This window comes from Martes martes (assembly GCF_963455335.1).
Source record: "Martes martes genome assembly, chromosome: 8".
Taxonomy (NCBI): domain Eukaryota; kingdom Metazoa; phylum Chordata; class Mammalia; order Carnivora; family Mustelidae; genus Martes; species Martes martes.
Genome location: NC_137895.1, coordinates 24934357 through 24961947, shown reverse-complemented (window position 1 = coordinate 24961947; position 27591 = coordinate 24934357). Strand labels below are relative to the sequence as shown.

At 45.0% G+C, this 27591-nt stretch overlaps 1 protein-coding gene across 1 annotated transcript; it reads right to left on the bottom strand.

Moving 5' to 3' along the window:
* Positions 1 to 306: 306 nt before the first annotated feature.
* Positions 307 to 27069, bottom strand: HAL (histidine ammonia-lyase). The gene is made up of 20 exons (XM_080810768.1): positions 26770 to 27069; positions 26264 to 26324; positions 26130 to 26157; positions 25726 to 25800; positions 25562 to 25634; positions 25389 to 25455; positions 25046 to 25083; positions 24307 to 24432; positions 20959 to 21098; positions 19031 to 19078; positions 18240 to 18387; positions 17404 to 17499; positions 17256 to 17314; positions 16294 to 16374; positions 13663 to 13728; positions 13420 to 13585; positions 10811 to 10945; positions 7043 to 7151; positions 6874 to 6943; positions 307 to 2606 (listed from the first exon to the last, which is right to left on the bottom strand). The coding sequence occupies exons 1-20, from the start codon at positions 27014 to 27016 to the stop codon at positions 2466 to 2468; spliced, it is 1974 nt and encodes a 657-aa protein (XP_080666894.1). The 5' UTR covers positions 27017 to 27069; the 3' UTR covers positions 307 to 2465.
* Between the last annotated feature and the right edge of the window lie 522 nt (positions 27070 to 27591).

Here is a 27591-nt window from a genome sequence, read left to right as displayed (position 1 = left end):
CTTTCAACAGCCCTAGGGGCTCTGTGCCTCCTCCTCGTTCACCTCAAATAGGTGGATGAGAAAGCCTGGCTACCATGGCTCTCAGGAGAGAAAACATTTTCTCAAAGCTTCCAGTAAAAGTCATCTCCGTCTCATTGGCCCAAATCGCGACCTCAACCATTTCTTGAACTGATCACTAAGCCAAGGGAATGCGACACCTGGTCTCTTGGCTTTGATTTTTGGTATATTTTTAATGTTTATATTTAGTAAGTTAACTAACACCTTCAACCAAATAACCCCCCAAATGCAAAATGACTGTGCTCTTCATGAGATAATGAGAAGGTTTAATAAAACGGTAACAATCCCGTGACCAGATACAAAGATGAGGCTCAAGTTTAAAGTAGTAACGAAAAGCGTCTTGAATGTTTCAGGTTCTGTGTTTGGTTTTACGTACGTGGTAGATTGTTACAGTGATGGACCGCAGATCACATCCCAATGCCATTGAGTAGCACTGTCCCTGTCTGGCTTGGGCTGGGCAGGGTGACTTGCTTCGGCCACCAGGACATTAGCAAGTGTGGCACTGAAAAGCATAAGAGCCCAAAGGCTCCGGGGCTTGCCCTCCATCTGCCCTCAGATGGCAGGGGAAGCAGCCCGGGTGAGCCTGCTGGGAGGAAATCGAGATGCTTCTAATCCTTCCTTCTACTCCCCCAGGAAGGAGAAAGGATACCCAAACCAACCACACTTTCTAAAGACGCTTGGCGATGTGCTAATAACATTCATTGTCTAAACCTTTCAGAAGCTTGATTAACTGCAGCTCGAATAGCCTTTCCCTAAGGAGGCACTACACTTGGTTGTAAAAATCTGAGAACATCGTGACAACATAAGACAACAGATGGAGTCTGTTCCATGGTTACCTTGACATTCTCTTGGAGGCGTGTGATAATCCATTTCTCACAGAGCTGCCTCGAAAACTCGATCATAAAGTGCCCGGGAAGACCACAGTGGCCCGTAGGGACCCAGCCCTCCCACACTGGAGTGAAGAGCAGCCATCAGACGACTGGGTTTACTGACTCGACTGGGGTTCGTGGCTAAGCACGAACTCATCGTGCCTGTTGATGTTTTGGCAAAGGACAGTACCCAGAACAGCCTTTCTGTAACAGGCTCCTCAGCCCATTTTGGTCACTGAATTGCTGTGGGCAGCGGTTTTCCCTTGGGTGTCCACGTTTTGCTGGAGACCGACCGCCATCTAAAGAGAGAAACCCTATTGTGAAATACACTGTTGGACCCATTTTAGGCTGGAAGTGGGTAGGCAAGCTGGCAAGTGTATCTGGCCTACTGTCGTTGGAGCCGTGGCTCTGGTCTCCTGCACGGGGAGCCCCTTGCACGCATTCGCGCACGTAGGTGCAAAGTCACAGAGTTAGCTTTGTGAAGCAAAGAGGTCATCTGACTCATCTTTCATTTGGGTGATTATACTTAAGTCTTCCCAGATGGTCCTTTGTCTTCTTTTTTGAGGAAAAAACCGACTGGGTAACACAGCCCAGGGCCCCGTGGACCTTTGTCAAGAGTTCCCCCTTTTAAGGGTTATCGTTACAGAGAAGGGGTTGGTTAATTCTGAACACAAGATTCCTTATTTGTGAGACAGGAGGCTTTTCAACGCAGGGTTGTTAGAGGACTGTGAATAAAGTACTAACCCACGGGAAGAAGGTAGTAATACTAACCTCTAACTCCAGCTTAAGAATCTGAGATTTTTTTTTGAGATGTACAGTGTTTTGCCACATAGCCAGATAGAAATGTATAGTGATATTTGACAAATATCAGTAAGGGCCACTCCAATAGTAATCCTTTACACAAAACCTCTCGACCTATTGACTATACTCTGATGCGATTACTAGAAGAAAGAGACGCTTCAGGACAAACTATGACTTCAAAAGAAGTTGTTGATCAAGGTCTAGTGAGAACATTCATCACATCATGGTATAATTCAATCAGCCAAAGTTATCTAGTGGAGATCTGGTTAAACCATAAAAGAAGAAGAAGAAGAAGGAGGAGGACCGGGAGGAGGGAGGAGCGGAAGAGGAGGGGGGAGGAGGAGGATGGGTGGGGGGGAGGGAAGGAGGAGAGGAGGAGGAGGAAGAGAAGAGAAAGAGATTCGTAAAAGTCTAATGTTTTTGGAAAAAAATACCAATCTGTTTCAAAATTTGAGTTCAAATAATATGAAGTGGTCTGTGGCCTGTTGATATTGTTAAGGAAGAAAGAAAACTATAATCTGAAAACAACTTCTGTGTCTCAAACCAGGTCAACAAGAACACAGTGCTAGAGTGAGCAGCGCTGATGCCGTTACCAGCCTAAGCAAAGGAGGTTTTAGAAGGACCGAACAACATAATGGGTTGATCTACTTAGGAAAGTCCTCAGGTCTCTTCTTCAGCATAATATTGCTTGCTGTTCAACCAAGGACCCTCTGATCCGCTGATCCATGACAAAGCCTGTCAAAGATCCCCAGACTCGGGGATTTTGGTGGATTTCTTATGTAGAGATTCCAGTGAAAAGGCTGTTGGAGAAACCGGTCTGGATTCTGGAATATGTTCCATTCTGTATTTTTCGATGTATGGGGCAGCAACCTCCCAGACCTGAGAGGGATAAAGCAGAGTCAGAATGTTGATGACTCCGTCCTCACATGTCAGTCAACGTCAGCTTCATCGGATCAAAACGTGGCGAGCTGACCAGGCACCTAGCAGCTGTTTGCTTGCTTTCATTTGACACACAATCTGTATCCATTAGTCTTTGGTTGCATTAACAGCTTTTAAAATACAAAGTCCAAAACCTTTCTAAAGTTCCCCAGGAGGGTTTTCAGCTGCTTACTCTTTGGAAGCAAAACAAGCCAACACACAAACAAAACCCAGACGATTCAGTGTGGATGGAATTAAGGAAAGTTGCTCTAAGGTATGCATGTGCGTTTTCTAAAACAAGCTTTGAATAGGGCAACGGATTTCCTCATTTGCTGGGTTTCCATGGCACACGTGCTCTACTCCTTATGCTCTTTTCAAAAATTTTTTAAATTTTATTTACTTATTTTGTGAGAGAGAGAGCATGCACAAGCTAGGGGACAGGCAGAGGGAGAAGCAGACTCTCTGCTGAGTAGGGAGCCCGATGCAGGGCTGCATCCCAGGACCCTGAGATCATGAGCTGAGCCAAAGGCAGACCTGTAACTGGCTGAGCCACCCAGCACTCTATTCCTTCCCCTCCTGCTGCTCCCACAGCCTCCTGCCCCCACTAGAACCAGACCCCCAGGAGATTCACATGCACAGGGAAGTTTGAGAAGCGGTGTTTCAGACCCTTGCTTGCTCTACAGCTCCACGCACCAGCCTACTCTGTTTCAGGAATCTCCTCAAGTTTAGGTCCTGTTTTTGATTCACAGCTGCTTTTTTTTTTTTTTTTTAAGATTTTATTTATTTGAGTGAGAGAGAGAGCCTGATTGGGGTGAAGGGCAGAGGGAGAAGCAGACTCCCTGCCAAGCAGGGAGCCCCATGCGGGTCTGGATCCTGGGACCCCGGGACCACAGGATCATGACCTGAGCCGAAGGCAGACACTTAACCGACAGAGCCATCCAGGCTCCCCTACAATTGCTTTTTATCAGCTTGCTGCTAACAACCAAGGAACATTTCCTATCCTTTTGTACTACCTTAGAAAATGTGTCCTTGCAAAGGCTAACTTCCTCGAAAACATCCCTGCACCTCCACTGTCATTGCAGTGTTACTTACAAACTGCCAGACAAGGAAGCCCCCTTGGTGTCCACTAAGGGGTGTACAGCAGCGCTCCAGCCGGTCTTAAGGGTTATCTTGAGTCAAGACAACACACTTCTTGCTTGCTGACCTAAGGCCCTTGATCTGTAACAGAATTAACTGACTTTCTTTGAGATTTGCAGACGTCTGGCCTTGGGGAATGAAGGACCGGAACTTTCCCAGGCCCCAGAGGCCAGCAAGTCTGTTGGGAACTGCCTTGGCTTTCTGACTAACCCAGCAATCTTTATCAAAATGATTTTCTTTTCTTTTTTTAAGATTTTATTTATTTATTTGACAGAGATCACAAGTAGTAGGCAGAGAGGCAGACAGAGAGAGAGGAGGAAGCAGGCTCCCCGTGGAGCAGAGAGCCCGATGTGGGGCTCGATCCCAAGACCCTGCAATCATGACCTCAGCCGAAGGCAGAGGCTTTATCTCACTGAGCCACCCAGGCGCCCTAAAATGGTTTTCTTTTTTAAGGTCACACACATAAATGATTTTCCTGACCCTCCCTTTGTGCATCTGTAGCTCTTGCCCTCCTTTGTAGAAAGAATAGGACACTCTTGCTCCGCCTCTGGGTACCAAGGAAGCAGACATCTTTGCTCAACTGACCTCCACCCTGGGCACCAAAAAACTAGAATTTGCACAACCACCAAGCACCAAGATGACTCTGTAGCTGCCATCATCAAGTCTGCAAGTTGGCAAGAAATGTCACAGACCACTGTACTCCCTTAGCTGATTAAACCCCTTTCAATAACTCTGGGCCAGGCAGAAACCTGGAAGTAGGCTTTGGGACAAGAGTCCAGCTTCTCCCCCGGTGGCTGGCCTCATGAACAGAGCGCAAAGTCCTTTCCCATCAAAACTCATCTCTCAAGTCTTGGTCCTTCAAGGGATGGGCAGCCAAATTGGGGTTTCCGTAACAGATGAATGGATAAAGACAATGCAGGGTGTGTGTGTGTGTATTATTCAGCCATAAAGAAGAAGGCACTCTTGGCATTTGTGACAATCTGAATGGACTGTGAGATCAGTATGCTAAGTGAAATGAGTCAGAAACACAGATACTGGGGCACCTGGGTGGCTCAGTGGGTTAAAGCCTCTGCCTCCGGCTCAGATCATGATCCCAGAGTTCTGGGATCAAGCCCCACATCGGGCTCTCTGCTCAGCGGGGAGCCTGCTTCCTCCTCTCTCTCTGCCTGCCTCTCTGCCTACTTGCGATCTCTATCTGTCAAATAAATAAATAAAATCTTAAAAAAAAAAAAAAAAAGAAACACAGATACTATGATATGTGGAATCTAGTGCAACACCAACAAATGGAGCTCATAGATATACAGAACAGACTGACGGTTGCCAGAGGAGGCCGGGTAGAGGGTGAGCGATATGGGTACAGGGTGTCAAGAGGTACAAACCTCCAGTTTTAAAATAAATAAATCCTGGGGATAGAATATGCAACAGGATGACTACGGTTAATTACACCGTATTGTCTCTTTGAAAGTTACTAAGAGAGTAGACTGTAAAAGCTCTCATCAGGAAAAGAAAGAAACTGTAACTGTGTTTGGTGACAGATGTTAACCAGACTTATCGTGGTGATCGTTTTGCAAAATACACAGATATCAAATCATTCTGTTGTTCTCCTGAAACAAATATAATGTTATATGTCAGGTCTATTTCAATTAAAAAAGACTAACCGCTCACACACCTCTCTACGAGCACCAAAGTTGGCAGCACGCAAGGCCCCTCAAAGGGTGCAGGGCACAACCTGGGAATGACAGCTGTGAGGATCAGAGGGAAAAGTCATTCCCCGAGAACAGAGCAATGGTTCCAGGGGAAATTAAGAAATTCTAGAGAACATGAGGCCCACAAATCACAACAAAAGGCTCAAAGAACTTTAAAAAATATATTTAAAAAATAAATCAGGCTAGGGGTGCCTGAGTGGCTCAGGTTATGATCCCAGGGTTCTGGGATCGAGCCCTGCATCGGGCTCTCTGCTCAGCAGAAAGCCTGCTTCTCCCTCTCCCTTTCCCCCGTTTGTGTTCCCTCTCTTGCTCTGTCTCTCTCTGTCAAATAAATAAAATCTTTAAAAAAATAATAAGACAGCCTATGAGGCATCTATCCCTATCGGATAAATCTATAGTCAATGAAACCAGAGGAAATAAGCAATAAGGAGAACCTGTATCTCACCCAGGGTGATGGGCGGGACACACCACAGCGCTAGACAGACACACAGACTTTTGAAGTAAAAGCCTGGGACTTGGGGCGCCTGGGTGGCTCAGTGGGTTAAAGCCTTTGCCCTTGGCTCAGGTCATGATCTCAGGGTCCTGGGATCGAGCCCCGCATCGGGCTCTCTGCTAGGCAGGGAGCCTGCTTCCCCCTCTATCTCTCTGCCTGCCTCTCTGCCTACTTGGGATCTCTGTCAAATAAATAAATAAAATCTTAAAAAAAAAATCCTGGGACTTTGTTTTGTCTTCAGGTCCGTTTAGTCATTGGGCTCGGAGGAGGCGGTGATAACATCATGGAAACAGAACGTGCTTTTGAACAAAAGAGAACAGTCTTGGTGAAGGGGATCCATGAATCTTTCACCTCATTTTCTCCTCAGGAATACCTGTCCCAAACTCCATTTAAAGTCCTTTCAGAAAAAAAAAAAAAAAAAAAAAAAAAGTCCTTTCAGTTTCTGGGACGCCTGGGTGGCTCAGTTGGTTGAGCAGCTGCCTTCGGCTCAGGTCATGATCTCAGCGTCCTGGGATCGAGTCCCACATCGGGCTCCTTGCTCGGCGGGGAGCCTGCTTCTCCCTCTGCCTCTGCCTACCACTCTGTCTGCCTGTGCTCGCTCGCTCTCTCTCTCTCTAACAAATAAATAAATTTAAAAAAAATTAAAAAAAAAAAAGTCCTTTCAGTTTCTAATTGCTAGATAGTCAATGTTTGGATGCAACACGGAACACTTAAGAGTTTATCAAAGAGCTTTTTAGTTGCCTTGGAAGTTAGTTGCTCGAGTTCCTTTTTGTTCACTTCCAAGGAAGAGACAGGAAACAAAAGAATAAGACAGTATTTCTGCAGTCCCCACTCCCACTTTGCTTTCCCATAATGACCCAATATTAAGAAGGAAGCCAAGTGGCCAACTTGCCTTCTGCTCGACGAGCAGCCTGTGTGCTGCCTCAATGTCTGGAGCCATGAAGCGATCTTTTATCCAGGGCCTGCACAGAAAGCACATCAGACCATCAGCCCAGCACCAACTGTGGCCAAGGTTCACAGTCCTGAAATGATGTCACACCCGGGGACCTGTTTGCCTTTACCTTACAACAGAGCGCACGAGGTCATAGACCTTCTCCAGAGGAGTGGTTGTTCTCAGGGGGCGTAGAAACTCTATGCCCTGGCAGGCTGCGAGGAGCTCGATGGCCAGCACTACGAGAAAGGTGGAGGGGACAGCTGTTTGAAGCCGACTTCATGCTGGGGGGATATCACTCACGTGGAAGTTGTCAGCCAGCTCTCGCCAACTAAGAGATGGTTGGCGCTCAGTCTTTTGGTAGAATGAGCTGCTTTGGTATTTGGTTACCATTAACAAATTTCCTCTTCTACCCCCACTGGCTGGATCTTTAACGCTTAGAAGGGGAGTGCTGTACAGGTAAATGTCTTAGTGCTCTCCTTCTTACGTCATCTGATCAAGATGGATGACATCTGTGTCCTATTTCCATTTGTTTTTAGTCTTGCTGCTTCTCTTGGGGCTGAAATACCTGGCACATAGACTTTCTTCAAAGGAATGAAGGAGCCAGGGAAGGAGCAAATCAGTCTTTTGTTGGGCAGCATAATTCTACAATGTTCTTTCAAGCCTTCAAACTCAAAGGCTCCCAAGCCCACTAAAACTCAAATTGTAGAAACTGGTATCTTGCCAACTTTAGGTTCCTTGATAAAACAGTCTTTACATGTTTTTTTTTTCCCTAGTTAAGAACTCTTATTAAATGTACCGTACCTTGCTATCAACTTTGAATATTGAAATCTAAATTTCTCTACTTTTGGATTCCATTATTTGCCAAGAAAATAACAAAGAAGCTTCAAGTTGATCAAACCATTTAAGTGGTCAACTGAAATGGAGTATTAAAAAGATTTGGCATCTTATCTTAAAATTTATGAAGCACACTCCAAACTCTGGTGAGTACAGACAGGACACTACGGGAGGGGATGAAGCAATGGGATCCATTTTGGACTGGGAAGAAACTTCACATCTTCTAGTGCAGTCCCCTCACTTTATGCATAAGGAATTGGAAACTTCAAGAAGTTGAGCTGGGGTAGACAGGGAAGACATCTGGGATGAAATCTGCACAGCGACCAAGGTAGGATGCGGAAGTGAACCGTGTGAAGGCCTAGGGGAACAATGTTGCAGGCAGACGGGCCACCTAACACAGCCACCTAACACAGGTGCTGAGTTAGGGATGTGTCCTTGGTAGGTACAAGAATAACACGGTGGTTCAGGGTAAGGAATGGAATGGAGAGAGGGGTCAGCGAGAGCCAGAAGCCAGATCACGCAGGAATGGGGTTGGATTTTGGTTTGAGCACAAGGAACGAACTGGCAAATTTTCAGCAGGAACATAGTGTGGTCAAAATTACAGTTGAAGAACCTCACCCTGATTATTGCATGTGGTAACTGTAGAAGAACAGTAGTGGAAACAAGGAGACCATTCAAAAAGAGATGACAGAGCCTTGATTCGGTGTCTTTTGATGGCAAGGCTGATTTGCTGATGAAATGGATAGAGGATCTGAGAGTGGACAAGGGTGACTCCTTAAGCTTTTGGCCAGAGCAACACGTTCAGGGGGGACATTAGGAACACACCATGGTAGGCAGATCAGGATAACAGGTGTTGGGGAAGGTGTGGAACACTCAGAACTCTCAAAAACTGCTGCTAAGAATGTAACATGGTAGAGTCACTTTGGGAAACAATCTGGCAGGTCCTCAAACAGATGAACACAGGTTACCATATGACCCAGCAACTGCACTCCAGAGAAATGAAAACATTATGTCTGCCCAAAAACTTGTACACCAATAACCAAAGCAGCAGTATTCATACTAGCCAAAAGGTGGCCAAAACCCAAACATCCCTGGCCTGATGAATGGATAAACAAAGTGCGGTATAGCCATATGACAGAATATTGCTGGGCCATGAAAAAGGAATGAACCACTGACACATGCCACCACATGGACAGACCTTGAACACATTATGCTGACCGGAAGAAGCCAGTTACATAAGATCAGATATTGTATGCCATTTCTATGGAATTTCCAGGATAGGCAAATCCATAGAGAGAGAAAGGACATCCAGGGGGCCTAAGCCTCGGGGCAGGGTGGGTAGGGAGAATGGGTGAGCTCGGGTCAAGGGTGCAAGGTTTCACAAGGTTTCTTTTTGGGATGAAAATATTCTAAAATTGATTTGTGGTAGTGATGGCACAACTTTGTGAATATGCTAATAACAACTTAAGAGTACAATTTAAATGAGTGATTGTATGGTACGTAAATTATATTTCAATAATAAGAGCACGTAACTCTCCCACATTTATCTTAGGATACCTTCGTCCTTGCTTATCTGCCATTTCACCTTCTGCTGTTTTGGTTGCTCACAATCAACCACTGTCTGGAAGCAGGTGAGCCTTCTGATGGGTAGTCAGATGCCTCTTTCTGATGAATCATCAGAAAGTCAAGAGTAGACTAACGCTACCTCACAACCCCTGAGGCGTTTGCTCACTTCATCTGGCCGTGTACGCATTCTGTCGTCCCCCCTTCGTCACAAGGAGGGTGAGTAAAGCACAGTAAGCTATTTTGAGAGAGCTCATGTTCACCGAACTTATATTTCAATATATCGTTTTAACTGTTCTACTTGATTAGTTATTCTTGTTAATCTCTTACTGTGCCTGATTTAGCAATTAAACTGTATCACAGGTATGTCTGTACAGGAAAAAAACGTGGTATATGTAGGGCTTGGTATCTCGAGGGATCAGGCTTCTCCCGAGGGTCTTGGAACGTCCCCTCCCCCTCCAGGAGAGGGGAATTACTGTAGTGATATTCTTTTGTCTTCCAATGGCTTCTGATACAATTGCAAAAACTTAGTAGCTTAGCTAACAATGCCTAAAGAAAGGCAATTCGTCTTTAAAAAAACAAATAAGCAGTAATTAAGGCAGGGAGAGGTTGGCCTAACACAGCTCCACCCTAGAAACTATCTCCCGAAAGATAGGATCTGAATCTTGTTAATTCTTCCACAGCCGGTGGAAAATGTGCGGGACAGAGATAACATGCAGATAGCAAGTTAAAAGTAACACCACGAGGAGGCTAACAGGTAGAAATCCAGAATGTTAGACTCTGACAGAAGACTGACCTGTTTTTTTAACTAGTCTGTGGCATGAAGAAAAAAAAAGCGGGAGAGGGGAGTGTTCTAGATGAAAAGAGGCTTACGACTTTGACCACCAAATTTTAACTGTGCACCTTGAATCCGGATTTGAACAAACCCACTATGCAGGCATTGAGAAATTGGGAAATTTTGAATATGTACTCAACTTGGTATGTGATACCAAGACTCGCTGCTGATTTTTTTTTTTTGGATATGAGAATGGCATGATGGTGGATTAAAAAACATTCATATTTAAGGGACAAAGTATGCAGGAAGAAAATGATGTGATGGGATTTGTGTGAAAATAACTTGAGAAAGTCAAGGAAAAAAATGAAGCAAATGTACTGTTGAGTTGGAGTACAGGAGGGTTTGTAGCACTAATCTCTCCACTTTTGAATATGTTTTTAATTGTTTAAAAAATTAAGCCAACCAGCAAAACTGCTTAGACAGCAGGTGTGGTTCCTAATTTTCAGCGAGCTTCAGAATCACCTGGAAGACTTGTTAAACCCAGATGGGTTCTGCTCTCTTCCCTAGAGTTTCTGATTTAGCAGGTCTTGGCCGGGCCTAAGAATCCACCCTTCTAACAAGTTCCCAGGTGATGCCGATGCTACCCGCAGGGATCCCACGTGAAGGACCGCAGGTGCGGTCATTTGTTGGTGGGGCGCGAGGTCCCAGACGGGCTGGGTTTACCTTGTTCTACGTGCTCGATGACCCGCAGGGCCTTCCTTGCTGCCCATCCTCCCATGGAGACGTGGTCCTCCGTGGCGGCGCTGGTGGAGAGAGAGTCCACAGACGAGGGGTGGCACAGAACCTTGTTCTCGGACACTGCAAGAGGCCAGGGCAAGGTAAGGAAGCTGCTAATGAGAAAAATTGCCTTGTTGGCTTGCTAGTGTGCCCAACAGCACCGAGTGTCCTCTCCAGGAGCTCTTGTTTGGTATTGAAGCACCACCAGATGGTCCCAGATTATTTGGGGAAAAGGAAGCAGGTTGGGTTTGTATTAAATGGAAAAGGAGGGAATAGTGAGTTCTGAAATGAGACCTGATAGGAAACCTATTACAAACCCTATTTGAAAACACTGGAAACGTTTAGCATGCCGGGAGACTAGGGGAAAAAGTCGTGATGGACTTTGCCAAGTACTTGAGAACAATGGACTGATTGTGTCCCCAGAGGAGGTGTTAGGATTTAGGGTGGTATTTGGGGATGGAGACTGGGCCTACAGATCTTGTGCAAGGAGATTTCACAGCTGAGACTGTCGGGGGGCGGGTGCGGGGGCTCAAGCAAGGGCTCCCTGACTGCTGGATGCGTCTTGGGGAGGGGGTGGAGTTCTGGAGATGGCCTAGATCAGACCTTATTGTGCATATGAGTCACTCCATCTTGTCAATATGCAAATGATGAGTTTCGAGTGGGGCCTGAGATTCTGTTGTTCTAACAAACTCAGTGGATGGCTGGATTCTTGGCTCCGGGACAATACATGAAGTGTGGAGGAGGACCTACATTCCAGAGCTCCTCCCCTGCTCCCGGAGCCATGGAGAGAGTTTCCCCCCTACGTTTTTGCTCCCGAGTGTGGCTGGGTGAGATTCAGTTGTTCTCCCTGCTATAAGGGATCCTGAGATAATCTAGCGATGTAGACCAGGCGGTCGGCTCATCTTAGACCAGAACTTTCCAGGTTTCAAGCACGGCGAGTCCCAGGTCCTGGGACCCAAAACCTGCTTTAATGGATACGCAGTCTGTGGTGAGGCTTATTCATGGTGAGGCTTATTCAGAAAGAGAAGTTACACGTCCTGGAGAAAGAAAACTACCTGTTTCATTATAAAGAAAGCAAGTTGACAAGTTGAACAACTTCAATAGGAAGTTTAGGGAAAGCCAAACACATTCAAATGAAGCTTTCCAAAGTTCCTAATGTTTTCTAGACCAGTTACCACGACCTCTTGACCTCCCTACTTAGTGTGAGAAGTTGCTACCCTTAGAGGAGTATTTTAATAAGGAGGTAAGTGAGCAATTAGAATATACTGGATAGAGGACACGATGAATTCACAGACTCCTTTGGGTTGTGGTGAGTTTTCATGTGAGGCTTCAGTGAGGAAGGGGTTAGGAGTAATATTAATAACAGCTAATATTTATTTAGTGCTTACAACATGGCTGGGCATAGTTCTAAAGCTTTATATGCATAATTCATTTAATCCTCAAATCAGTCCCATTAGGTAAATTCATCACCCCCATTTTACGGAGGAGTAAACGGAGAGAGGATTAAGAAATTTGCTCCATATCTCACTCCTGATAAATGACCGAGTTGGAATTTGGTCCTAGAGTCTATGCTATTGATTAAGCACAGGCTCTCCTGCCTCTTGGGTAGGTTGGCCTGAAAAAAATACTGAATGCTCAGTTAATTTTGAATTTCAGATAAAAATAATTTTTTAGTACAAGTATGTCCCCAGTAATTCAAAGTTAACTGGGCATCCTGCATTTCCATTTGTTAAATCTGGCAACCATAGTTTAGGATTAAATACAGATTAATATGAGATCCACATTAATTGAAGCTAGAGCATGGATTTGAGAACAAAAATGCCTGGGTTTGAATTCAGTTCCACTTACTAGCTGTCCAGTGTTGGGTAAGTCACCTAACTTCTCAGATCTTCGGGTGTTCATCTGTACAATGGAGCTAATAATAGTACACGCCTCGTGGTGCTGTTGTGACCATTAAGTGAGCAAATATAAATGAAGCCCTTAGTGTATCCTTTGTACTGGAGCTTGTTGTGATGTGTTACTCACAGTTTGGAGTCAGAGATCAGCCACACTGAAGCTCAGTTTTCATGGAGGGCATCTTCTCATAAGCATTTTTTGCACATTGTAATCACATATTTATGATCTTAGTGGCTGGTGTATCTAGTAGAATGTACCCAAAGCTCAATCATTCAAGTCAGTTCAAGTTTCGCCATTAATTGTAGATACCTTTGTCTTTTTCCTTCTACTAGTCTTCAAATTGAGATTAGGGAAAAAGCTACAAGGATGAATTTCCTATATGATATCCAGTTGTGTCCTACAGAGAAATTGTGGAAACCTCATCATTTACAAACTCATTAGGTATTAGTATGTTTCAGTGTAGCTTTGCTTAGGTTTCATTTAATTTTTTTCTAAAAAATGTTAAAGCGATTTCCCTTCTGCATTTCTGTTGAGACAGATAGGATGCAAATGAGGTGGGGGGAAAAGATCACATTCAAGGACAAAACTGGACACTTTCAGATGAAATGGACAGGCTCGTGTTCTGGGGAACGGGCAGTACTCTCGGGCGGTATGCTTACCGAGGGCTGCCGCGGTGCAGTGCGCAATCATGAACCCCGAGTTGAGACCACCTTCAGCCACCAGGAAGGCAGGCAGTTCGCTGAGGGAGGGGTTACAGAGTCTTTCAATTCTTCTTTCACTAATCGCAGCAAGTTCATGGACTCCAATGGCCAAATAATCTAGGGCCTAGAAAGAGTGTCTCAGTTCACCTGGCTTAAATTGGAATATGCTTTCAGGGTCAGGAGCAATTCTAAAAAGCTTACTTTGGCTGGGTATTCACCATGGAAGTTTCCTCCAGAAATAGTCTCTCCTCTGCTGGCAAAAACCATCTTGCAAACCAGATTAAGGCTAATTTTGAACACTCGTAGCCCTTGTACAAATACGGTGGGGGGAAGGAGTATCTTTCTACAAGCAATTGTTGACATAAAGGGGCACAAAAACAAACACAGAAACAACAAAACAAATACTCAAAACCTTAAGGATGACTCATGCACACCTAACGAGGGGCCAAGGAAACATGGAACACGAGATGTTTTTTGGTTTTTGTGTTTTTTTCTGTAATTAGAGATTCTCGAACACCGTAACTATCATAATCTAGTGGTTAGTACTTTCCCTCCAAAGTTTGTGTCTGTAACTAAGAACAGACACCAGGACACCAGTTTTATTTCTTCTTGTGCTTGGTAGAAGAATTTGCTGAATGGAAGACTTTGTTGATGAACGACCACCAAATAGTCTGGAACAATCAATTCTGGAAAGATTTTCAAACTTTAGTCTACCCAGTGATCCTAGAGCAGCATCCATAGCAAATGGTGGCCAAGAGGCTGTTGCAAACCGATCTCAGTAGGAGCAACTCACACTCACTGCCTCTTAATGCCCTCAAGGATCATCCCATTCTGTCCTGTGCTTCGCTTAAAACAACAGGCACCCAGACATAGGCAGTAACAGACCCTCCTTGTAGATTACAAAGAGCTGATTTATACCTACTGGACTAAAGAATGCTTATTATCTATCAGCTAGGAACTCACTCTGTGTGAGGAAGGTTTTGACTTCCAAAGAGCTGGAGATGCACGAATTACATTAACTTCATCAAGCTGGGAGTTACCCTTTTCAGTACATACAACCGGTGAGCCTCTTGGGCCCAGCGCTGGCTCTTCTCCACAGAGCCATCCCCAGTCACAGGCCCTAGTCTTCTCTCCATTCTCTGAATCCTCATAGCAAGTAATCTTTGCACATACTTGGAACTTAAGCATGTTCAATTGTTCTCTGTTGTTCCAAATTTGTTTGTTGGCGATCAGAGTAAAGCAATCAGAATTTAGCTCCCATAACATCTAGCAACTGTGTAATAGGTGCTCTATTTCTACAATAGAAAAATTGAGAGGAATATTCTTTCAACTAACACCAATATTGCTGGGGAATTCCCAAATATTACCTTATTGGAAATTCATTGTTAATTAAGAACCTTTAATTGAGAAAGGAAAGTACTTTTGGCTGAAATTTTTGCTGGGGCAAGTGGTAGGAGAAAAATTTAGTTAGGAATTATCCCTCTTCCACATCTACTAATTTAATGGTAACTCTTTGTTTTTGCTCTATAAGATACCCTTTCAAGTCTAAATTATGGAGGCACCAGGGTGGATCAGTTGGTTAAGCGTCTGCCTTCAGCTCAGGTTGTGATCTTGTGGTCCTGGGATCAAGTCCTGCATCAGGCTCCCTGCTCAGGGGGAGTCTGCTTCTCCCTCTCCCTTTGCCCCTCTGTCTTGCTCGTCCCCCCCCCCCCACCCCGCAAAAATGTCTAAATTATGTAAGTACAGAATGGATATCTCTCCTCTTCAAGAACTGATAGATGAGACAAGACTTACATAGACTTCTTGAAAGCGCTACTCCATTTGGGGGGGGGGCAGTGCGTGGAGTGGTGTTGAGGTGAGTGAGTTGAGAATTATTTAGTGTGGGTCTGACTTAACTGTAAAACGACCTGACACTGAGGACATAAAACATACATCCTGAAGTAAGCTTATCAGAGAAACCACACTGGCAAGGTCCTGTGATAAATCAGTCTTACCCAGCTGCTGTGAAACCCATCCATTCGCCTCAGCTAGGAATGGCTTCCAAGGTTGTTAACTCAGCACTTTCTCCAGTGTTGAGAACTAAGGCAGATGTGGGATAGGAAAAATATATTGCTAAGGGCCTGGGTGGTCTTCAAAGGCAGTATTGAGTATCTCTGTGAAGACTTTGCCAGTGTGACTCCTGACAGATCACATCAACATCTGGAGGGAACTACACCATCAAAGAACATTCCAAAACAGAAATAAGATAGCTCTGCGATACCCACACCATGAAGGAAAGAAGGGCTCTATCTTTGAGAAATGGAAGCATTCTTATTATTCTTTGTAAAATTTGGAAACACTGATTGGAGTAAAATCCATGTCAAAAATAAAAACTTGAGGTGAGGAAAGCCATAACTCCTTGAGCAATACTTTGTTAAGTGTTAACAAGTTGCCTTCTGTCTAATGTGTCACTAGAACCAGGAAGGCTTGCATAAATGCCAGCCCGGGCAGGGTCCCCACAATCCTATCCACTTGTGACATACGTCTTCATCCTCTATCAGCAATCTCAACCCTGGATTTTAGGGCAAACATCTTCCTGAACTCTCTCAGCCAATGCTGGCAATATATCCTTTAGCCTTGAATGGGCCCATTGGGAAAGCACAGCATGTTAGATTCTGAAGTGAAATTAGGTTCACAGACCTGCCTCTGTCACTTACCCTCTGAACTCCAGGTACTTAGTCTATGAAATGGAGTGACAGAACAGAGATGCTACACAAGACGATCACTTCAGCAGATCTAAAAATTACCAGCTGGAATTCTACAGCTACAGCTTAGTACGAAGCCAAAAGATACAGGATTATCTGTTGCGCTGTTAAGTTCTGTGGTAATAATGTTCTTCACAAAAGCTATCGTGTCATTCACCACACCATGGACCTAAAATACAAGATCAGATGAGTGAATACGTTGAAAACACGGATAATGGTGTCTGTCACACAGAGTCTGATGTTTGTCTTAGAATAGCAAGGATCTTATTAGGATAGCAAGGAAGCGAGATTTAAACTGGGATTTATTTGGGCTATAAGGCTAACTTAGCAATTCTTTCCAGTAGATATTTCCAGTCACCTAGCTAGAATGAAACTTGCTGAGTCTAAGGAAATGCGGGTGTTTGCTCTGGGGAGGATTCTTTACTACACTCTAGACTAGAATCTGGCACCAAATGAAATATTGTTTCATTCGTGAGAAGTATATTAATCTCTCATCCAACTAATTGCCACACACAAACGAGTGGTAACATCTGTGATGCTGAACACCTCATGCCAGCTCAGGTCTTCTGCATTGTTTTAACAAAAGTTAAGCCTCACAGATTTATTTGTGATGGTTTATATCTGCTGATCCAATGCAGATAAGGTACAACCATGATGTGCACTTGAATTATGATTCGCCCTTCCTATGGCCATCTCTGTCAGGCTGGTTCTTATGGTATCTAAAAGGGAGAACCAGTTAAAATTCCATTAATGGGTTAAGATGATGTTATTACTAAGAATTTTTAGAAGTTACATCACTAAACCAACACAGCAAGTTGTCTCTTGTGCTTCTGCACAAGAGAATTGAGCAAAGCAATCCAAAAGGAAACAGCTTATCATAGAGAATAGAAACTCTGCAATGACCGGACAAATGGACAAATATGCGTAATTTTTAAAAGAGGCAGTAAAGAAATTTGGATTATAATTGACCATTACATGACTTTTTAACACCCCTCTTTTTCTGTTTGCGCCCTGAATTGGGAAAAAGAAAAGATTGTTTTGTTCGTTTACCTGTGGACAGCAGCGTAAGGTGTACGCATCCTGAACACGATCACAAAACCTGTGACTCTCTGTGGAAGGGGACGGCAAGGGACACGTGGTCAATATTTTCCACAAAACACAACACCACATAAGCTCACGCACGTGAACATGCCCAGACCTGCTATTTCAGATGGGTGGTGATCTGAGTCCAGGAGTGACCGAAACCGAAAAGCAACTTCAATTTGCCCACGGTGAGGGCGAACCGCATGAATGTCTAGAATTGAAGAAAGAGGAACAGTTTGAGCAATTCTCACATTAGAGTGAACTACCATCAGGACCACCCACAGTGCTGACACAAGCCCTCAAAAGTCTCAGAGCCTCTTACCAGCACTCACAGTTAAAAGCTTAACGCTAAAAGCAAGATATTCCTCATTGACCATATTTTTTCTACTTTAAATATCTGGGTGCAAATATGTGTGGAGCCCACTGGGAATTTAACTCAAGACCCTGGGCCTACCCTAAAAAGATTTAGGCTGATAATGGAAGGGAGCTCCACAGGGGCCAATTTCTGACAATTTTCAATCATTTTTAGACCATTTTTCTGTCCTATTACATAGGTCTTTCAAATTCACCACTTTGCAGGTAAGCTACAACTTCTGTAGTTTTTCCCTCCCAATTTTCTAATGGGGACCAATACTAATCCTACTCTAATTCTAAAACCCTGTGAACAGATTCCTAAGACGTGCACAGTTGGATGGGAGTCCGACCTGAGTGATCCGGAATTCTGGGTCAACTGTAGAGTGAGCATCTGTCCGTAAAATGGGGTCATTTCAAGATCAAGTGTGGCATCACTCAGAGGAAGCTGTAGCAATACTGCGTATGCCACAGGGACGTGGGGATTTTCCTTTTCCTCTACCATCGACCCCCACCGGTCTCATGTCTAAAGACCAGGACCAGCCCACCCAACCAGCTCTGGCCGACTGAACAGTAACCCAGTGGAAGAGCCATGCTGACCGGTATCGAAGGCTTTGGTGGTGCCTTTCAGCACCTCCAGGGTCAAGGCCGCCACGATGTCCGCCTGGCGCGCAATAGCACTGGCTCTCTCCACGGCTTCACAGCCCAGGGAGGTGATCATCTGGGTCCCATTGATGAGCGCCAGGCCCTTTGGAAAGGAAGAGAGAAGTCCTTTGTGGTAGTTGTCGTAACCCGCGTTCAAGCTGATTTCTTATCTTTTGCTTCCGTAAGAGAAGAGTTAACCCGTCAGCTGAATGACATTTATTTATGTTTTCGAAAGTGTAGGGCAGGAATGCTTAGTAGGCACTGGAAGATTAAGTGCCATCGTCTGTGAACCAGTCAGCATAAACCTGGCAAGTGAAATACGTGTTAATGTCCCCATTCTCAAGGCAGCCATGGCCCTCCAGGGGAGACTGCATATAAAATCTTCAACTCCTAACGATGCTGCTTTTTTTAAGCTGGTCCTCGTTGTGAACAAGACATCTTAGGACATTTCTGGTCCAAGATTCTTAGTGGAGAGCACCCAAGGGATCTTGACTCAAAGCATCCGTTAGGGATCCTTAGGGATCCCGATTTGGAGTTTACGTTCTTAGGTAAGAGAACCCCTAAGCATCTGCGGCATGAAGCATCTTTCGAAGGCTTGGGGAGGAGTCCTTTCTTCAGGGACAAACTTTATACAGACATGAAAGCCACATTTACTTTAAGAAACCAGTGAGATGGATATTAAGACTGAACATACTCTATAAATAAAGACTTGTTAAAATGAGGAAATCTTCCTCGAATCTCTTTACCTCTTTCGGTTTCAAAACAATTGGTTTCAATCCATGAGCTTCCAGGACCTGCAGAGTGATTGAGAAGATAAAAATGGGTATCAAATGAATTTCGAATTTCATTTTTTCTATTTCCAATTTCACAAGGAATCAATAAAATATCCTTAAACGTAAAGATCTGTCTTATAGGGGCGCCTGGGTGGCTCAGTGGGTTAAAGCCTCTGCCTTCGGCTCGGGTCATGATCCCAGGGTCCTGGGATCGAGCCCCACATCGGGCTCTCTGCTCAGCAGGGAGCCTGCTTCCCTCTCACTCTCTACCTGCCTCTCTGCCTACTTGGGATCTCTGTCAAATAAATAAATAAAATCTTTAAAAAAAAAAAAAAGATCTGTCTCATAAAGGTGAGACCTACATAAATTGGTTCTGTTCATCTACTCTGGTCTACTCTCTAGTTCTATTCTTTAGTCTGAAAGCTGACTTCTAGTTCACGTAATTTTTATGCTTAAAGCAGGGACTTTAGTGTCTGAGGATATAACCCTGCGTTTGGGTTTCTGGATCCTTCGTACTCAGCTTCCACCTTAGGGACTCACTTTTTCTCCTGTGCTTCCTCGGCACAGACGAGCACCTCTACTGTACTGAGGCTTCGTTCCTGACTGTCCTCCGGAGCTTGACCTAAAAAGCCCTCCACCCTCCCTACTGGTCTAAGCACTGGCGGGATTATGTTCTCCAGAAATAAAGGAAGTGAAACAGTCACTGTGCTAAGGACCCTCGAGGGAGGAAGGAAGGCAGAGTCAGCACCATTCACCGTGTCCATATCACAAGTGTATTGGGGGTACTTGTTACTCACCAGACTGTTTTGGGGTGTCAGCCTGGGGCTGGCCTAGGAAAATTGAGACAGACTAGCTCAGGGGCAATTCCAGAATGAGAGTATGTTAAGCAGTCTGGGAAGCAGGAAGTGCATGGGGTTTGCTGGAAAATGAGCACTGAAGATGCTAGGAGAGCGGAAAGGAGGGGCTCGAGGCATCTGGAGGGGAGGGGAAAGACCCAGAGGACTCCTTGGAGGGAGGAGGAGCAGGAGGGAGTGGGAAAGAGAAGAATGAGCATGTGTTGGTCCCTCTGTCCCAGACGCAGCACATCCCACTATAGAACCGAGGGGGAGGAATTCGACCAACAAGACTCTTAGAAGCCACGCTGAGTTTAGACCTTATTCTAAGGACAATGGGAAGCATTACAGGCTTAAGCCAGGACATGCTGGAATGTGCTGTGTGAAGGGGGCTGGGCAAACACTGTACACAGAGAAATAAAGATCAGGCTGTGGGGAACAAAGGTGATCTGGAACCTATACCCAGCCAAGGATTATCTGTTCCCTTAACTTCTTCCTCCCCTTTGGTCCTCTGCCCCTTCACTGAGGGGACCTGTCAGCAGTTGACCTGAGCTAACACGTCAAACAATGCTGTGGGCTGCTCTGGTGGAATATGGAGATGGATGAGGAAGACATGAAGGTTTTACCAAAAACAAGCCCTTCTGATTCACCACTGGGATAGGAGCTTGGGGGGAAATGGAACCAGCTGTCCAGAGGCCATACAGTCAGGATTGTGATCCATGGCTCTGCACTGTGAGACCAGCAACTCAATAAATGCCCACCAGTGTGTGACCTCCTGGATAGGCCCCGGAAGAGTTTTAGTTGCAGAACAAATTGCTGGGATCAACACTGGTCACTGTACCTATCCACCAAGGTGACCATCAAGTCCAGAAGCCCAATGGTAAAGAATGGGAGCTTAGAGCCTCGCCTAGTTTGACTCGTAAGCTCCAGGTTTCATTTATGAAACAGGGATAATGGTGGCTCCCTCATGGGGCTGCCATAAGGACTCAATGCTATGAAGCAGGCACCTGCAGCCGGCGTCCAGCTTAGGGAAACTACTGCGGATGGAAGTTGTTCGTAAAGTCTTACGTATTTCGCATCAGCCCAGCCGCTCTTTGGAGACCACATCCTTCCTTCTCCAATGAGCCCAAGAGCAAGATGAGAGAGTGGGGCAAGGTCTCCGCTGGCGCCAACGGTTCCTTTCTCTGGAACGTAGGGCAAGCAGGAGGCTGGGAGAGAAGGAGGCACCCGTTACTTCTGGCTATCTTCATTTTACCAGTGAGACCAACCTCCCCCAGCAGGAGCTAGTATCACTTTGTGACACAAATACCGGGGTAAAGCACAACTAGTGCTTAAGGGACCTGGCTGAGCTGCTATTAAAGAAAAGGGGAGAGGGGAATACGGGGGGTGGGCCAGAAGGAACACCCTCCCAGTAGCAAAAAGCCATCTCTTGCAGCCACTTTAAGTTTAGACTGTAAAGACCTGTACTCTGAAAACTATAAAACACTGATGAAGGAAGTTGAAGCCAACACAAAAAAACTGGTATATTTCATGGACTGGAAGAATTAATATTGTTAAAATGTCCATACCACCCAAAGCAATCTATAGGTTCAATGCAATCTCTACCAAAATACCAATGGCATTTTTCACAAACTAAAACAAAGAATCCAAACTAAATTCACAAATTCACAAACTAAAACAAAGACAGCCAGAAGTAAATCTATGCCTATCTGGCCAATAAATCTAGGACAAAGGAGGGAAGAATATACAATGGGGAAGATAGTCTTCTCAATAAACGGTGCTGGGAAGGGGCGCCTAGGTGGCTCAGTGGGTTGAAACCTCTGCCTTCGGCTCAGGACATGATCCCAGGGTCTTGGAATTGAGCCCCGCATCAGGCTCTCTGCTCAGCAGGAAGCCTGCTTCTCTTCCTCTCTCTCTCTGCCTGCCTCTCTGCCTACTTGTGATCTCTGTCAAATAAATAAAATCTTAAAAAAAAAAATAAACGGTGCTGGGAAAACTAGACCACTTTCTCACACCATACACAAAAATTACCTCAAAATGGACTAAGGACCTAAATGTGAGACCTGAAACCATAAAACTCCTAGAAGAAAGCATAGGCAATAACTACTGATATTGGTCTTAGCAACATTTTTCTAGATATGGATCCTCAGGCAAGGGAAACCAAAACAAAAGTAAACTATTGGGACTATACCAAAATAAAATGTTTTCACAATGAAAGAAATCATCAACAAAATGAAAAGACAACTTACTGAAAGGGAGATGTTAGCAAATGATATGCCTGGTAAGGAGTCAATATCCAAAATAGAAAAAAAACTTACAGAACTTAACATCAGAAAAGCCAAATAGTCCAATTAAAAAATGGGCAGAGGACCTGAATAGATATCTTTTCAAAGAAGACATCCAGATGGCCAACAGACACATAAAAAGATGCTCACCATACTCATCATCAGGAGAATGCAAATCAAAACCTCAGTGAAATATCACCTCACACCTGGAAGAATGGCTAAAATAAAAAACTCAAGAAAAAACAAGTGTTGATGAGGAAGTGGAGAAAAGGGAACCCTTGAGCACTGTCAGTGGGAATGCAAAGGAGTGCAGCCATTGTGGAAAACAATATGGAGTCTCAAAAGATTAAAAATAGAAATACCATATGATCCAGTAATTCCAATATTGGGTCCAAAGAAACTTAGAACACTAATTTGAAAAGATACATGCCACCCCTATGGTTACTGTAGCATTATTTATAAGAGCCAAGATATGAAAGCAACCCAAGCATCCATTATTAGATGAATGGATAAGGAATAGGTAGTGTGTGTGTATATACATATGTACATATATACATGTATGTATACACACCCACAATGAAATATTACTCAGCTATAACCAACAATGAGATCTTGCCATTTGTAACAACATGGATGGACCTGGTAGGTCTTATGTTAAATAGGACAGAGATAAATCCTGGGTGGCTTCATTTATATGTGGAATCTAAAACAAAACAAAACAAAACAAAAAACCAGAAACAGACTCCTAAATATAGAGAATAAGTTGATGGTTGACAGAGGTGGGGGCACTGGGCAAAATGGGTGAAGGGGAGTGGGAGGGGCATAGGCTTCCATTTATGGAATGAATAAGTCATGAGGATGAAAGGTACAGCTTAGGAAATACATAGTTTCTTAAAGTTTAGACTCTAGACTCTATCCTCAGGACAATGGAAAGCATTACATATTTTAGCCAGGACATACTCAGATTTGCTGTGTGAAGGTGGTTGGAGGGACACTGTATATAGAGAAACAAACCAGATCAGGCTGTATGGAAGAAAGATGACCCCCATCACCATAAGGATCATCTATTCCTTTAACTTTTTCCTCTTTCTTGGTTCTCTACCCCTTTGCATTCACTGTGTATGGTCTAATCAGACCTAGAAATTTTTAGAAATTGTAGCAATACATCTTCAAGATCAGGAAATATCTATCGTTCATTACAGTCTTGTTCCTAAGAACAAGTTAGAAATGATCTAAATATGGAATTAAGGGACGATATGGCCAAAGAGTGTGTGTAGCCATTAAAAGATATTGGGGGAAAAAGAAAAGTTATTGGAGAATGTTTGGAAACATATAAATATTTATACCAGAAAAGTAATATAAAATGTTCTAGAAGGGTAAGACACAACCGAAGTATTCACAGGGGTTCTCTAAGGAGGTAAGCATAGGGAACGTTGTCTCTTCTTTTTCTTTTCCTTTCCTTTTTTTTTTTTTTTTTTTACCCAGATTCCTAGGCAGCCAGCCTGCTACCTCACCACACTTATAAACAGACATGTACTGTTTTGGAGGAAATTCTCAGTTACTAAGAAAAAAAAATCCTCTTTTTTCTATAGTGAACTCAGATTCCTAATAACAGTGTGTTTTCCAACTGCTAAATAATATTGGTAGGATAAAGTGCCATCCCCAGGCCAGCTTCCACATCATAGTTCACCCAAGGGAATTCTCAGAACTCTAGGCACCCAGAGGTGTCCTATATACCTTTATACCTTCACCCCAAAGAGTTTCCTGAGCCTGCACTGATCTATTCTGTTCATCCTTATCTGTGAGAAGGGATAGTGGCCTCCCAAGCATTTCAAATCTTGTCTCCATGTTGGACTTTTTCTATCCTGAGAAGTAAGCTCTGTTCCAGACTTAAAGGTGACAGATACTAAGTGAAGGGTGATGAAGAATGAGTTGAAGGTACAAAGGACTAAGTGTCTCTGTCCCCACCCTCACCTCCTCAGTTATCCTTCTCACCAAGCCCATTTCCGTTCATCTCCATTATATTATGTCGTCTTGTCTCTGCTAGTTCCTTGCTATGCCATCAACCAAGTCTGCCTGTGGTACGTGCCCAGCCTCAATGGAGGGTCAACCTGGGGATCCGTGGCATTACCATTAAATACTTCAATAACTTGCTTGAGGGTCTCCAGGGAAATGCCACTGTACCCCTTGGCTAAGACATTGATCCTTAAAGCCAAGAGCATCCGACATCTCTCAGGGATTAGTGGTTTCCCAACACCTGCAAAACAGAATTGAGGTTTTTCTCCTAGAAAATCAAAGTCGTTTCTACCTCCATCTTTCAAATCTTTCCCCAGTTCAGTCCAGTCTCCTACCACCTGTCTCTTCTTGACTCAGATAGTTGGACTGCTCTCCTTCCTGACTGTCCTGCTTCTTAAAGTCCTATCTTCTAGAAAAATGGGAAACCCCAGTTTTGCCTTTTTGTTTCTCTTTCCTAGAATGTTTCAGTGAGCCCCACCTTCCCCAACACCCTTAGAATAGCAACCAGCTCGGATTCTTGACAGACTTTTCCATCTCACCTCATCCTGATCAACTCATTCCCTGAGTTCCAGCCTTCACTCCTTCCCCGAATGCACCACTGTGTTGGCACGGCCATGTACGTGCTCCTGCCCCAACCCCATCCCTCCACTTGGCCCATTCCTTTCCTGAGATTCAGCTGAAAGGTGGTCTTGTCTGATGTTTTCTGCTTCCCTTCCTCCCCTGAAGCAGAACTGGCACGAGTTTTCAGGATGCACTAGCTACTCGCGGCTGTTACAGGATGCCTTGCACGGTGCTCTACTTTAATCACCAAATCAAACAAGACTAGAAGTCATTTAATGTTTGAAATGACTTACCTGAAGAATGTGAACGTACTAAGTTGACCTGGAGCTCTCTGGAAGAGAAAGGGAAAACCCCTCTTAGAGACCTCGCAGTGAAAGTGTCCCCTCAGCTGCAGAAATGAAGGGAAGAACAGGTGAATCTTTGGAGAGACAGAATAAAGCAGTGTGATGCGATGGAAGAGACCAGCAAGCCTGTGTTTTCAATGCCAACTCATATGCAAGTGAACGGGAGCCTTATCCTCCTCATCTGGAAATTGGGGCAAATGTTAATTACTTCTCTTGTTGAAAGAAATTCCAAAGATGGGGACAGGTGGCATGTGAATGTACGTTTGCTGGGGGGAAGGGGGATCAGACTTACTCTAGCTTATTGACAGGAATTACAGTTCTGGCAAATTTCCCAAAACCTGTAGTTATACCATAAACAACTAGGGGAAAAAAAAAAAACAACAACAAACAGACATGGTACCATTAGATGCAGGTCATTTTTTTAAGTCAATAAAAAGAATTGTATACACAAAGAGAAAAAGATACCAGTTTTTTCTTTCACGATGCTATCTATGACTTCCCTGGATTTTTGCACCTTCTTTTCAGCAGTTGGGGTGAGCTAGGAAAACATTGGTCAAAGCTGAGCACGTTGAAGGCTCCCATATGCAGTGAAAAAGGTCAGAGGACATCCCTCCCACCCTCCCTGGTACCTTTATTTTGTAGCGTCCTTTCCCCAAGTTGACCAGATCCTCTGTGGTCAGGCTGTCCCCATCTAAGGCAATGTACTACACAAAAGAAGGGGACCTCGGTGAGCTTGAGCAACTGGGCTGCTTGACCAAGAGAATAGGGAAGCCCCAAGCAGAACTGAAGTTTGACACTCAAGAGATTTTATTTCTGCTCTGAAACATTAATGTGCTAGTGAAAAAGCTTGGTCTAGAAGAGGCTGAGTAAAGAAAGCAAGAAATAAGCATAATACCTTTTCCTAACTTCACAGAGCAGGATAAAGCCCTGTCCTAACTGATAGCGTTTGGTCATAAATTCTGCGGGCCCCAACCCTCCAGAAACGAGCGCGACTTCATTTTCTTTACAAAAAGAGTGTTGGCTTGAAGCTTACCTTTTCAGGCTCTCGGTACTTGCTGTATCTGAAGCCAGGTAAAGGAAAACACCGGGGAGTGTGAGAAAGCCCCAGTCCCATTCCGGGTGGGAGTACCCCCCAGAGCAGACCAGCCAGCCTGCAGGGAAGGATACAGGTAAACTCCTTCTGGTTGTGATGGGATGAAGTCCGGAGACATGGCATCGCCTTCTATGACTGAAACGAGAATATCAGAGAGGCTCCTTTATAGGTGGTAAGGGAGAGGCGCGCTCAGCGTAGCTGGCAAACCAGGCGACCGCTCTTCCACTGCCTCTCACCTCTATAGAAATGGCTGCTTTAGAACAACCTCACGGGCTTTCAAGTACTCTTAGCATCTTTTCCAAGGAGGAGAGGAAAAGGTAGAGATGTAGGCATCAGGTGTGGGCAGGGTTTAAACGGCCGTTCAAGCTCTCACCTGCACCCCCATCCCCCTCGAATGCAGCCTCTGTGGCATACCAGGGGCAAGGGAAGTCAGCTCGTTTCAGGGTCTGTGGCCTTGCTGTAACAGGTGAATGGGGAAGCCTCCCCTCTCCCAGGCATGTGCCTGCCCGCAGCCCACCACACCTGCCCAGGGGTGGCCGCCGAGCCTCCTTCCCGGGCACGCATGGACTCGGCCACTCACCCACTTCCACGAACTCGTTGTCCTCCAGGGCCACCTCCAGCAGGTCCTCGTGGTCCAGCAGGCCCAGGCCCTTGCACCGGCGCACGAGGAAGTGCACATCATCCACTGAGGCAAAGCCACCATTGTCCGGCTTATTCTTGATGTACCTCCTAACAGCCTCACGGCCTAGCCAGCCGATGGTGAGCTGCGCGTCCCGGCAGGGCACGGCCAGCCATTCTCCGCGCACGTGCACCGTGTACCTGGGCATGGCTCTGCGTCCCAAGGGGACCCTGACACCAGTTCCTCTGCCTGTGGCGGCTGCCGGGCAGGGCGAGTTTTATCTGGGAGTGACTGCGGAGGTGTGGTTGGCCGGGAAGAAAGGGATGAACTTCCAGAACACGCCCCTCTCTTGCCTTTACTCATTCACACATTGGACAAATATTTATTGAGGGCCATACCAGTGTCCCTTTAAGTTTTCACAGCTGAGCTCCAGGCAGGAGAGGCCAAGCAGGGCAGCCCTGCTCACACAAAGCCCTGGCTTCTCCCGTGCTGGGGGTGCCAGTGCCTGCTGGCACTTGCTGGGTGCCCCTCTCCTCAGGGCCCCCAATTTCTCCCTCCCCTGGCTTCTGTGTTCTCCACTGAGGGCAGCTTATAAACACCATGTTCCTGTTTTTATCTGGAATTACTCAACTGTAAAATGCACCTTCTGGTCCACTGTGACACCAGGGAGTGTGGTAATCTTCACTTTTTTGTTTATTCCACAAATATGTGTTGAGCAACGACTCCCTGTCACCACCAAGGTTTTCTAAAGCTGTCCCTCCACAAAGGGAGACTGCAAAAGTC

Excerpts from the sequence above, each read along its gene's own strand:
- HAL (XM_080810768.1), bottom strand. The coding sequence starts at position 27,016 with ATGCCCAGGTACACGGTGCACGTGCGCGGAGAATGGCTGGCCGTGCCC. Across the intron at positions 19,079-20,958 it reads GCTGGGCTGATGCGAAATAC|GTCCTGGAAGCTCATGGATT; the intron begins GTAAGACTTTAC and ends ATCACTCTGCAG. Across the intron at positions 13,729-16,293 it reads ACAGCGCAACAGATAATCCT|ATGGTTTTTGCCAGCAGAGG; the intron begins GTATCTTTTGGC and ends CTGGTTTGCAAG.